This window comes from Biomphalaria glabrata, chromosome 1, assembly GCF_947242115.1.
Source record: "Biomphalaria glabrata chromosome 1, xgBioGlab47.1, whole genome shotgun sequence".
NCBI classification, from domain to species: Eukaryota; Metazoa; Mollusca; class Gastropoda; family Planorbidae; genus Biomphalaria; species Biomphalaria glabrata.
This window is the reverse complement of record NC_074711.1, coordinates 54,337,168-54,350,739: the sequence shown is the minus strand read 5'-3', so window position 1 is coordinate 54,350,739 and position 13,572 is coordinate 54,337,168. Positions and strand designations below refer to the sequence as shown.

The 13,572-nt window shown below is 37.6% G+C and overlaps 1 protein-coding gene across 2 annotated transcripts in view; it reads left to right on the top strand.

Moving 5' to 3' along the window:
• The window catches only part of LOC106065310 (sodium- and chloride-dependent neutral and basic amino acid transporter B(0+)-like), a 135,585-nt gene that overhangs the window by 100,984 nt on the left and 21,029 nt on the right, over positions 1–13,572 (top strand). For both annotated transcript variants that reach the window (XM_056044002.1, XM_056044011.1), the window contains 2 exons: positions 8,680–8,856; positions 11,980–12,086. In XM_056044002.1, the coding sequence (XP_055899977.1) occupies positions 8,680–8,856; positions 11,980–12,086 (284 nt within the window). The remainder of the gene's footprint in view (positions 1–8,679; positions 8,857–11,979; positions 12,087–13,572) is intronic.

The window sequence follows — 13,572 nt, the reverse complement described above, 5'->3', positions numbered from 1 at the left end:
AAGATCAACTAAAAATGATTTCTCGTCACAATATTTCAAAACAATTTCAATAATAAGTTACTTTACTTCGGTTCCTGACAACTTAGTTCTGGGTGGGAGTGAACTGGGAGTCGACCACTTAGTGAGGTTGTGACAGAGCGTTGCATAAGATTTGCGGGACATGTTCTCAACAAAATGAATTACGCATACCAAGAGTTGCAATGACATGAAGGTCATTACGAGAAAAGCGCAAACAGGGACGTTCTCGTATAGCTTGGTGCCACACTTTCACGGAGGACCTCGGAGCATTGGACACCAAGTGGGAAGAGGCTTCAGACATTGCCAATGACAGATTTTGTGGTGTAATGCAACTTGCCGCCCAATGCGCCGAACGACGCGGGAGGAACTAAGTCTAAGTAAGTAAGTAGGTATTCTCTTATTATGTTGCAACAAAGTCAAAGTCTACTTGAGGCCACACCTGACTTTAGAATTCATCTGATCACTATTGTGTCTGATATCAAAAAGTTTTGATCTTCAAGTACACAATGTCATCAAGTTAATTTACCATAGTTTTGTTCATGTGTTTTTGTATATATTTTATTATAGACCTAGTTATATATATTTGAAAAGGATTAATAAAGCTAAATTAAGAATATAATTTAATCAGGTTCAAAGTGTTCCGCTAAAGGTTCGAAGTGTTCCACTAAAGGCTCGAAGTGTTCCGCTAAAGATTCGAAGTGTTCCGCTAAATATTCGAAGTGTTCCGCTAAAGGTTCGAAGTGTTCCGCTAAAGGTTCGAAGTGTTCCGCTAAAGAAAACGTTTGGGAAAGACTGGCTTAAAGGAATCCCGTACTAGCCCATTAACAGTAAGATGTTACATTTTCCGCAACATTTTGACCAAGACTTTTAATGTTCTACAAAACTACAACTAGTCCACGTTTGCTCTGTGATTGCTAGAAGAAAAGGTGGAGGAATAATTGTAAAATCGACATAGGAAGATGTGTGTGTCCCTCGTCCCCAGAGAATAAGTGAATGAAAATGTATCGACCATTATGTCTTCGCCAGATGCATGCGAGAGAAACAACACACAAAGAGAGTCGGTGTTTTAAATTTGATCCTAAAGTTCTACGACACGCGTCTATTTAACGCATCACACAAACACATTCACTGACATATACATTCACTCACATATACATTCACTCACATATACATACACTCACATATACATTCACTCACATATACATTCACTCACATATACATTCACTCACATATACATACACTCACATATACATTCAAAGTGTTACACTGAGAGACAGACACTTCGAGATAAATAATCAAACAGTAAAATAGTAGCTATACATATAATCAGTGCTACCGGCACCTTTTTCAATGTGGGGGGAAAAGTATTAGTTTTCGTGTATATTAACGTTTAGTATTAATTTATTAGTAGTTAAAAGTTAGGCAATCCATCACTGAGTACCGGCACCTAACTTTTTACAAAAAAAAAGCACTGCATATAATATATATACATATAACATTTCACCAAAATCTAAAAATACAGAATAAAATATATAGAATTCTCAGATAGACACAAAAGATGCAACCAGAACACAAAGTTTGGAATGTGATAGGGATCTTTTTTTGGAAGACCAATGTGACTGATAACTTAAAATCACACAAATTAAAGCAATGATCAACACATGCAGAAGTGAACCTGGTCGTGTGATATGCGCTCTGGGCTACATTCCCATGGTCTCGGACTGGAACCCTGCCCGCCTGGAATCCCTTTAACTTACGCTGTCCTGCTGAGATACAATAATCTTCAAATCTAAAGTAACAAACGAAACATATAGAACGAAAACAAAATACTTCGGGAGATTGGTGGCTGAGTGGTTAAGTGCTTGGCTTTCAAACCGAAGAGTCTTTGGTTCGAATCCCGGGATTTTTAGTTTCGGGACTTTAGTACGCTCCTGAGTCCACCCTACTCTAATGGGTACCTGCCATACGCTGGGAAGTAAACAGAGAGCAATAAGCCTCTGCCGGACCCTGAAATATAGTTAGTTACCTTTCAGTGGGCTGAAAGCCGACCGCGTTTGCGCGCAAAGTAAAATCTAATTTCCGAGGAGTTCTGCATGACTGACAACGTCACACTTGGTCATCTTCCCTTGAAAGTAACCATAGTAACACCCGGTCCCAGGATGCGACTATTGATCATTGAAATCGCCCTCTCAAGTGAACATCCCAGTTTAGACAGGGCAAACAGAAACAAAGTTGAACCGATTGTTTGTTTTGGATGACATGGAGGGTGGGATCGATTACATGAGTCCCTATATGTTTATTCGCATCGAATCTTCATTACTACATGAAAATGTATAAGCTTAGTAGACCTAGTCAATCGGCTAGTAAAATAGACTCCTTACTTTGATAAGCAAACCCAAATACAACTATGTCTTCGTATTATTGTATGTTGTTCTTGTTTGGTTTAAAACTTTCCTTCAGAATAGAACATTATTACTCCCTAGCTCAGAAGAAGATGAAATCGGACTCCAAGTCGGGATCATTGAGACAGTTCCAAACGCATACCTCTCGATCAATTAGCCATCCTGGTATATGTTTTACAATGTTAAAGCTTTCACTATGCTACGTGCTTTAAAATGCCAGGTTTACTCAATGATACAAGCGTTACATTCTTAAGTCTCTCTCAGTGATACATGCTTACAATGCCAAGTTTCCTCAGTGATCACTGCTTTACAATGCCAAGTCTTTCGCAATGAATGTATTTTATTTTTAGAATTCTGTTATCACAATTTTTAAAAAGCTAAATCAAATACTCTTTCTGTCTGTCTGTCTGTTTTTCTATCTGTCTGTCTGGTACAATTTTCGTACACATCCATTCTCGGTTAAAGATGAAACTTTACACAATTATTTATTATTCTATCTAACAAAACATGAAACAACAACAAAAATCCATTAGTTAATTAATAATTGCTAATTAATTATTTGTTTTGTGTCGAAAGGAAATGAATGCTACTGTATAGTGGGTGGATGTATGTGTTCATGTATTTTATACCATCAGAGCTGGTCATCATGCTTTTGTTGTAAAGGCCACGGACCTCTTCTGCTCCTGACGTCTAGGGCTAATACTGATAGTGACTGAGAGTTTATAGTTGGAATCTGAAGCGTCGTAGGTCAATATTTAGTGGTTTAGATTGCTTCATTATCGGCAAAGGATATTTTATTAACAGTGGGAACATGAAGTACACCTATTTATAGCTTCAACCTCAGATGGTGCCTAAGCATAGATTACATTGTAGCCTGTAGGCTTAGTATTGAGATGTGTAGTTCTTAGATCTACAGCTATTTAGATCTAAGAAAATGAGGAAAATCAACTCTAGGAGATACAAAAAAATCCACATCCTCCCTACCCAAAAAGTAAATAGACTGTGTGTCCGACTGGTCAGATAGACGTACACGTACACATGTAGGCCGAGTGTAATTTGTAGAGACGATGATGGTGACGACCATCCTCATTTATTTTTCCTTGTGCAACGCAATAGTGTTTGTTATATGTTTACTAGTCAGTTATGAAAATAATCATTAGCATGGTTAGTCAAGCATGAAATATAGTAATATACTCGTGGTTTGTGTAGCAAAAGGTCACTCATGTATGTGTGTATTCTATATTCCAGCCTCCTAGTTAAGATATCTCTGCAAGTACGCAAACTCGGCACTCGTGTAGAGGTGTGGCTTGTAGTCCAGCCCCCTTATTAAGATTTACTACCAAATAAACAAACTCAGTTCTCTCTTAAGGTGTGACCTCTAGATAGTGTCAACATGCTGACATTACGTCCGTACTGACAGGTAACTTGTCAGTATATGAACTCAATGTGATGGACTAAACAAATAAAAGGGGCTGGGAGGTTCATCTTTACCACTCAAAAGTTAAGACAAACAAAGTAAAAAAATGTGCCCGCCATTGCTGCTATGTATGTAATTCGCATTTATAATGTAAAATGTAAGATTTCATTTCTATTTATATTAACACGCCTTGTCTTTGTACTCAACTATGTTTGATGCATATTCATATAGTTTTATGGGTTTGCGAAGTCCCATGAAACACGGCACTCATCTTTAATCTTCGGAATCGAAGACATTGCCATTATTTTGTTTGAAATATAAACGTTAATATATTCCATAACAAACATTAATCGAACCACGTTCACTGTGTACATAGAAATTAGAAATCTAGGTGCTACTGTGTACTATTTACTGTCCGCAAATTATCCTGCAGTGATATTCGGACGGTACCAAATATGACCGGATAGTTAAAAATGACCAGATATTCGACCGGAGCCAGAGCTACTCTCCTGTGCATCACTAAAAAAAAACAACATGTGTATGTTTACTGTAAGGGCAACAATTGTAATGTTTACTGTAAGGGCAACAATTGTAATGTTTACTGTAAGGGCAACAATTGTAATGTTTACTGTAAGGGCAACAATTGTAATGTTTACTGTAAGGGCAACTATTGTAATTGTTTACTGTAAGGGCAAAAATTGTAAATGTTTACTGTAAGGGCAACAATTGTAATGTTTACTGTAAGGGCAACAATTGTAATGTTTACTGTAAGGGCAACAATTGTAATGTTTACTGTAAGGGCAACAATTGTAAGTGTTTACTGTAAGGGCAACAATTGTAATTGTTTACTGTAAGGGCAACAATTGTAATTGTTTACTGTAAGGGCAACAATTGCAAATGTTTACTGTAAGGGCAACAATTGTAATGTTTACTGTAAGGGGAACAATTGTAATGTTTACTGTAAGGGCAACAATTTTTTTGGTGCTTTCTTTTCGAAAGTTGATATTTCAACCATTCACATGTTTCTTTCCATAAAACTTTGTTCAATTTATTTGACTTCACCCCCCCTATAGCTCATTGAAGTTTTTGTCTTTCTATTACAAATAGAAACATCGCACATTTTCGTAATTCACTTTTTTTTTATTGTCATTCTGATGAAAGATTTTTCATTTGTCATTGTAATCTTCAAAATTAATGGAATAGTTTATTCGATTGTGTTTCTCTTTCTGTCTGTCTGTCTATCTGTCTGTCTGGTGAAATGTTTGAACATGTTTTTCTCCCATTTCCCACTTTGCACAACTATTTATAAAAACTGACAAGACATAAACTTTTTAAAAATTGAACAGTTAATTAATTGATTGTTAGTGATTAATTATTTTGTTTAATTTCAAAAAAGGGGAATAAATGCCACTTAATGAGAGATGTGAATTAAATATATATATTGTTGTAACCATATTCGCGACGCAATAGGGTTAACTGTGTGTGATCAGCTGACATGTGTGGCACAGACCAGTAATACAGTTTAGCGTTCTATATCAAATGCCAAGGGACAGTACTGGCATGAGCTTTGCACGTGAATAGGACCCAGGTTATGGTCATCTGATCCTAAGCCTGCGTGGACCAGAGACACAGTGTGTGTAAGGCAGTGCAGTTGAAGACTAGACAGCGAGTAGACCAGGACTGAATTTATTCTCCTTATTACGTTTTGACTCGTCTTTTCTCCCCCTTCCCATTCTCGATCAAGATACAATATTGCATTATTATTCCTAGTCGATAACAATACACCAATCAGTCCAAAAATTAACCAATTAGTTCATCATCTAATACTAATTATTTAACTTTGTTTTATCTAGCAGAAATGGAGATAAATCCCGTAATTTTGAGATAGATGGCAGTACTTGGCGGTTATTTCCCTTTAATGGGCTTTGTTTTTTTTTTTTTTAAGTATTGTTTTTTCCATTCCTTGATTTTTTAAATTTCGTACGTTACTTTAGGATTGAAGACTCGCCTAGTGATGGCAGCAGACAGGCTTTCAAACCAAGACCATACGTCATAGAAGGCCTCAACACTGACCGTCGCATCCTGTGGGCAGTTGAGACCAATAGCTCCTTGCCACCTCGTGCAGACCTGTGACGTTGTAACGAGTCATTGGTCTCCACTGCCCACAGGCTGTTACGTTGTAAGTCAGTGGTCAGGCCTTCTGTGACGGCTGGTCTCGTTCGAAGTCAGGTCTATAGTTCAAACCACACTCCCAGCAGGCAGCTCGGAAAATTATGAAATCTACACTATTATGGTTAAGACAGAAGTTAATAAATGTTATTCGTTAAGTGCAAATATATATATTTTTTAGAAGCTCATGCCATCAGATATTACCTCAGGTCTGAACGTGACTAGGATTGAACTTTCTCTCCCCAGCCTTCTTTTTTCCCCCACTTATATAATTCAAACCATTAAATTCATAAACATAACGAACTTTTTGCTTGTGTTTGTGTACGTGCGTGTGTGTGTGTGTTTATGCGCGCGCATCCATCTTTCAAATACCCTTGATATTTAAACATCTAAAACATCTTTACACAAGTTTTAAAATACAATTATATCGGCACTCAAACTTTTTTGCCACTACTCCTATTGTAATCCTTGGGACAAGCTTTGAAATCACGTGATCCTTGACATTTTAAAACTTTTTTTTTTTACTTTTTAACTTAGTAAAAGTCTGTCAATTTCAAACAGTGGAAAACGAATATGAAGCGAATATGAAGCGAAGCATAATTCTGATGCTGTGTGAATGGCACTGATAGCTCAAGATATTAGATTTCAAGACGGTCTCAAGCATCCTAATTGCCCCGTCGTTAGTCCCTGGGAGGCTTGCAGACAGAGAGGGGTCTCAACGGAGCTGCCCAATCACCCTCACTTCAGCCGTAAATACAATTATATACGGATTGTTGGAACGGGAATAGACCTGGACTGTCTGCATACAGTTCTGGAATTTCTCTACTCTCTTTCTATCTTTCTATCTCTCTTTCTCCCACCCACTCCTCTTCTCCCTCTCTAACTCTATCACCCACTCTCTAGTCTCGTAGCAATCAAACGCCTTACTGGCACATCAGAAAACTCCAGAAAGACGGGCAAGAAAATTAGGCTAGACGACTGGCGAATTATTATCTTGACTCTAAACACAATTATCGGGACAAGTCTATCAGCCTAACTCATGCTTGTAGTCAGAGGAATGGATGACAAGAAAGCCAAACATTACATAGAGAAAAACATATATATACAAGCGATTCGCGTGCATTTACAAACAATTTTTTTCAACAAAGGTGATACGTTGCCTAAAAAAGGTCAACCTTGCACATATTTGGGGTCTTATGTCAAGCGACCTTCATAAACATAACAGGGAGAAGTATCACGTACAAGAAAGTGAGTAAGACCGAGACCATCGTTAGAGAAGGCCTCAACAAGGACCTGATTTGTCACAACCTGATGGAAGTGGAGACGAATAGCTTGTTAGCACGTCGCATGTCTGTAGGACGTGGCAACCAGCTATGGGTTTTCACTGCCCACTGGTTGCCACGTCGCAGGTCAGTGCTGAGGCCTTCCAAAACAAAAAGGTCTCTGTAAGACACAAGAAAAGGTGTATGGACGATTGCGTCCCTTTTCCTTAGAAACTACAGTCAGCGCGTCTTAGCGGTACGAAGATATTCAGCCGTTAAATCTTCTGCCCACGGTGCATAAAGAGTTATCTATAGACTATCTAGGCTGTCTAGCCTGACCAGTTCCTCTGAAGCTAAACAAGCAAAATACTTTTCAACAATTTGGATATAAGGGGAAGAACTACACACTTATGAATAAAATTAAAAAGTTAGTTCCCTTATTCGATATCAAACAAAAAAAAATAATTACTCGTTAGTTCTCCTTCACCCATTCCTGGATCAAGTTGGGAATGGTATCTACCTTGTTCAAGTATTTTCAATCGATATCAATAAACACTCTAGAGATTCAATTTTCAGAAACAAAAGGCTGCCGCCTCTGAAATGTTATCATTTTTTTATCCGAAACTGATAATAGCAGTCTGAAATCCATCGATGAAACAATTGCAGATAATTGTCAGCAACGAATTGTACTTTTCTTAATAAGCCTTCATGTCACTTCATGAACATATCCATTTCTTGGGTAAGGAAATTTACAAGCTCTTAAAGCATCCTTAAGGTTCATTAATCATTTTAATCTACGCTGGGTGATAACAAGAACTTAAAATGAACTTGTGATCTCCAGCCAAACCAGAAGTTCCAGCAATATTAAATGGATTGAGAAAGTGGTAATTAAACAGAAATGCTTTTTGTTGTTGTTGTTGTTGTTTTGTGTGTGTGTTTTTTGTTTGTTTTTTTTCCCATGTGTTGTTGCGGGTGGATGACTTGTAGCACCAAACTGCTGGTAGACAACTCAACCACTGTAGGTATAATGTGTCTTAACTTATAAAACTTCAAATAACTTGAATAACTTCTTTGTGAACAAGACCAAATAGAACTTTCATTTATATCATAGACAAAATCAAATTGATATGAGATGAAATAATTGTACTAGACTTGAGTAATAATATTTTCAAAATCTAACTCACTACAAAAATACAACCTTTCAGTCCCACGTTCCGGAGTCGTCTCTCCTAAGATCCAGAGACGAGAACGCCACCTATGTTTCATCCTTCACAACCAATCGCTAACCTCTTCCCACAGTCACCATAGAAACACACACACACACACCATAACACCATGTTAGATGAAACTGATTCTGTGTTTGTAATACTTCACTAAGAGTTTAATTATTTGTTATCTTTCTCTTGCACAGGTGATGATTATCATAGCGCCAGTTACTGCAGTACTCATTGTAATAATCACCATCTATGGCTACGCCGCTGTACCCGACCACCAGATCTCGCTCAAAAGATTCCTTTTCACGGACTTGAAAAAATTCAGTGTTCCGGAATCACAGAGTACTGTCGGTTATTTTATGAGCTTTTCAGAGGTAACTTTTTAAACTTCTTCATTCTGTTGTGTTGGTTGTAAGATCTAGTTGAGTGTAGATGATGTTGATTACTTTGGTTATATGAGATGTTATTCGCGAGCTCGGTAATAAAAACCAACGTAACAAAACAGTATAGAACGAAATAATAAAGCATTTTAAATTAACAACAGTTTATTCTAGAAAATACTAGCACAGTCTACGTCGTCTCTATTTGCTACTAGTGGTCTTCTTCTCGTCTCTCGTCTGTTCATCTTTTCTAACCTATTTCCGTTATAACTTTTCGATGTACTGTCGCGTCACTATGGTAAAATTAAACCCAACTTCTACGCGTCTTACTATTGAGTCATTACAATAGCTACACTGGAGACTTGCTTCTGGCTCGGTCTAACTAGATGTCCGAACATTACAAACACAATAGTCACTTCGATTGAAAAAAAAGTTTCCCCCTGCAGATTCAGTGACCTAGCGTTAGTCCGGACTTGTCAGAACAACTCAAGTTGTGCCCCCTGTGTAAGGTGCACTATAAGATACTAGGATAACAATGTCACGTGATATAACTAGAGACGTTGTTAAATCCTCAAGGAATTCTTCATAAAGTAAAACTCCCCTTTCAGACCTTGCGATCTAGGAAGGGGGGGGGGCAGAAGATCTAAAAGGGAGGCATCTCAACGAAGAAGTTAGGTTGGTCTGAAGTTCTTTGTTCACCATTCACTGGTGCCGCCTCTATCGCCGCTGCCACAAGTTCACAGATCCGTGTTGCTCTGTGGCTGTCTCAGGAACGTTTCCCTCTCAGGAATGTCTTCCAACGACCATTCCACTCCACAAGAACGATCATTCCACTCCACAAGTACGACCATTCCACTCCACAAGTACGACCATTCCACTCCACAAGTACGACCATTCCACTCCACAAGTACGACCATTCCACTCCACAAGTACGACCATTCCACTCCACAAGTACGACCATTCCACTCCACAAGTACGACCATTCCACTCCACAAGTACGACCATTCCACTCCACAAGTACGACCATTCCACTCCACAAGTACGACCATTCCACTCCACAAGTACGACCATTCCACTCCACAAGTACGACCATTCCACTCCACAAGTACGACCATTCCACTCCACAAGTACGACCATTCCACTCCACAAGTACGACCATTCCACTCCACAAGTACGACCATTCCACTCCACAAGTACGACCATTCCACTCCACAAGTACGACCATTCCACTCCACAAGTACGACCATTCCACTCCACAAGTACGACCATTCCACTCCACAAGTACGACCATTCCACTCCACAAGTACGACCATTCCACTCCACAAGAACGATCATTCCACTCCATAAAAACGACCATTTCACACCTTTCTGTCATGTCATCAACACAGAGCACCTCTGCTTTTTCTCCTCTTGCTGGACAGGCGTGACACAGGTGATTGAGTGGAGACCAATAGCTGGTTGCCACGTCACAGGTCAGAGTTCACGGCTACATATACGATTGGTCTCCTTCCAGAGCGATGATCCCTTTCGTGTTATTGCAGGCGTAACGAACTATGCTCTAACCCAAGACCTTATGTTTCTCTTTTATTTTCTGTGTCTGTGTTGTTTTTTTCTCAATCTTAGCACAACTCTGTTCTTATCCTGCTCGAATCGTACGCAATATCTTACAGCAAGGAAGTGCGTAGGACAAAAGTACCAAAGTAAATGTATTTATTTTTGACATCATTTCTGTTTGCACTGATACATACAATTTCATACACTCTAATGAAGTACTTGTCAGGTTCTTGTGTTCTTGTACGTATCAAACTATTATTAGATATTTCAAATGTGAATATTTATTTAAAATTAATATTATTTCAATGTGTGTTATTGTTATTATTTTCTGAACTTGTAATATTTTGGCCCAAGTTCAGCCTAACAAGCACATCATACACATACAGTTGTATATAAATTAATAAACTAAGTGTATGATGTTAAATAACAATAAAAATTTATTCCAGTGATATATTTACAAATGAACTGATGTATGATGAATGATAATAGTAGTATCAATATCAATATATATATATGCAATAATATGTAATCTAAATTGATCCAGTTATTCTCTTTGCAACATATAAATGATCATTATTTGAACAATATCATTACCATAATATATTCATTACAAGTTGTTCTAATAGACTTCCAACACAACAACTGGTAATCCACATAGATCTAGCCTCTAGATCCGATACTGTTCACTGACGACAATTCTAAAAGTTTATAGTTCATACTATAACATCAGGTCTGACCATGGCAACCCGCAGTCTGGAATCTTGAACCTCAGACTCATGAAAAACCAACTTGAACACCAGACGACCAACTGAGATGAAGACCTCAGTCCTGTAGGCTGTAGACCTAAAGTTGTACTCTCAATATAAAAAATTGAGACTGGATAAACAAGTCTTGACACCAAGACTTGACACTGAGTCTAACACATAGACTTGACACCAAGCTAAGATCACTACTTAGACTTGACGCCAAAACTTGAAATAGAGTCTTGAACTGAGACTACGACTAAAACTTAGACTTGACGCTAAAACCCTATAGAAGATAAAAGAAAGGATTCTTCTAATCATCTAGATCTAGTCTAATTATAGAATTACAAATACGAACGAATTCAAATAGAAAAACTATATAATGAAAAATAAAACTCAGCCTAAACAGGGGTCAAGATAATCCAACAAGAAAATGTCCAAGGCAAATGTTAAGGCTATCCAGTAACAAAAAACCAAGGAGAAATTCAAGAGCTCTCAAGACACGTCTATCTGTACCAACGTACAAAACAATGGAGAGACTGTACTAGACGATAAATGACGAAAACCACACACACACAATAACTTTACGTCACTAGAAGTTGTGACAAGCAACAAAAGATCAGTCCCCTAGTCTACAAAGGAAAATATTAATAGTGTAATGACGTCATCAATATAGTGATCAACGCCGCACTATCAATTAGAGAAATAATTCTACTATACAGTTACATAGATAACTGCGACAGTAATCAATGATCAGTTTTCGAAAGACCTATTCGGTTCACACTTTTGTTTTAAAGTTTGTGTTTATTTGTTCTTTCAGTTTTGGTTGGATGCTGTGGATCTGCATGTTTATGGTCTTGGACTCTGGGCAGGAACTCTTCCATTCTTGGGGACACATATTGCCTGTAACAAGAAAAGTGTCACTCGGTGAGAGAGAGGTTGTGCTAATCGAGAGACATGAATGCACTCTTTTAATAAAACCGTTAACAGCGCATGCTATTAATTGTAAAAGAAAATTGATCTTGAAGGTATTATTCTAAAAATGGTTAGTTTTTATGACACGAAAAAAAAGCTTAGTTATTTAATTTTATAAATATGCAAAAGTTTTAAACCTTCAGACGAAAAGTAACCTTGACATATAAACTTAAAAAGCTCACAAAATATCATTAATAGTATCTATAATGTCTTTTATAGTGTTTGATTACTTCACACGACAGAAGCATGGACGGACGGAATGACAAACAGACCACACAAAACTAATAGCAGCCTCTCCCTTTGCTGTTGCTGCTAAAAATTTTATCAAAATTTACTGTTAGCTTCGATTTTTTCCTACTTATTTGAAATCGGTACACAATTAATTATTGAGAGTTCGAAAGAATAGTCTCTCCTTTTTAAATTAAGAGCATATTTTATGTACATACATTTAAACCATTTTTAATATTCTGAAAAAATAGTATAAATATCACTCAAAATTGACATTTATTAATTGACAAAGTAAGTCTCCTATAAACTAAATTTTCTGTCTTTAGGGGGTTCATTGGTTAGGTAGTATGTCTTTGATATTAAATAATATTTCTATTACTGTTATAATATTTTTAGGTTAATCACTTTTCAATTGTTTATGATTTAATACTTGTGAATTATGAGAACTTACAAATAAAAACCTAGTAAAAAAAAAAAAAAATAAACGTTAGCACACAAATGCAAAGCAACCCATAATACTAAAGCTTGAAATGTCTCATCAATTTAAGTCAAAAAGTCCACTACATCATTTCAATTAATCTTCTATGTTATATATAACAATTTTAATGTAATCAATTTTACTGAAACAACATGACAGATTGACCATTTATTTTCTCTGATCTTTTGCCTTTTTTGGGAACATCTACCGCCGATTGTCTCCAATTACTATTAGGAAGATTGAAGTCGTATTGCATCAATGTACAATGGCACACAATGGAGTCAGATCACCACACAATGGAGTCAGATCACCACACAATGGAGTCAGATCACCACACAATGGAGTCAGATCACCACACAATGGAGTCAGATCACCACACAATGGAGTCAGATCACCACACAATGGAGTCAGATCACCACACAATGGAGTCAGATCACCACACAATGGAGTCAGATCACCATACAATGGAGTCAGATCACCATACAATGGAGTCAGATCACCACACAATGGAGTCAGATCACCACACAATGGAGTCAGATCACCACACAATGGAGTCAGATCACCATACAATGGAGTCAGATCACCATACAATGGAGTCAGATCACCACACAATGGAGTCAGATCACCACACAATGGAGTCAGATCACCACACAATGGAGTCAGATCACCACACAATGGAGTCAGATCACCACACAATGGAGTCAGATCACCACACAATGGAGTCAGATCACC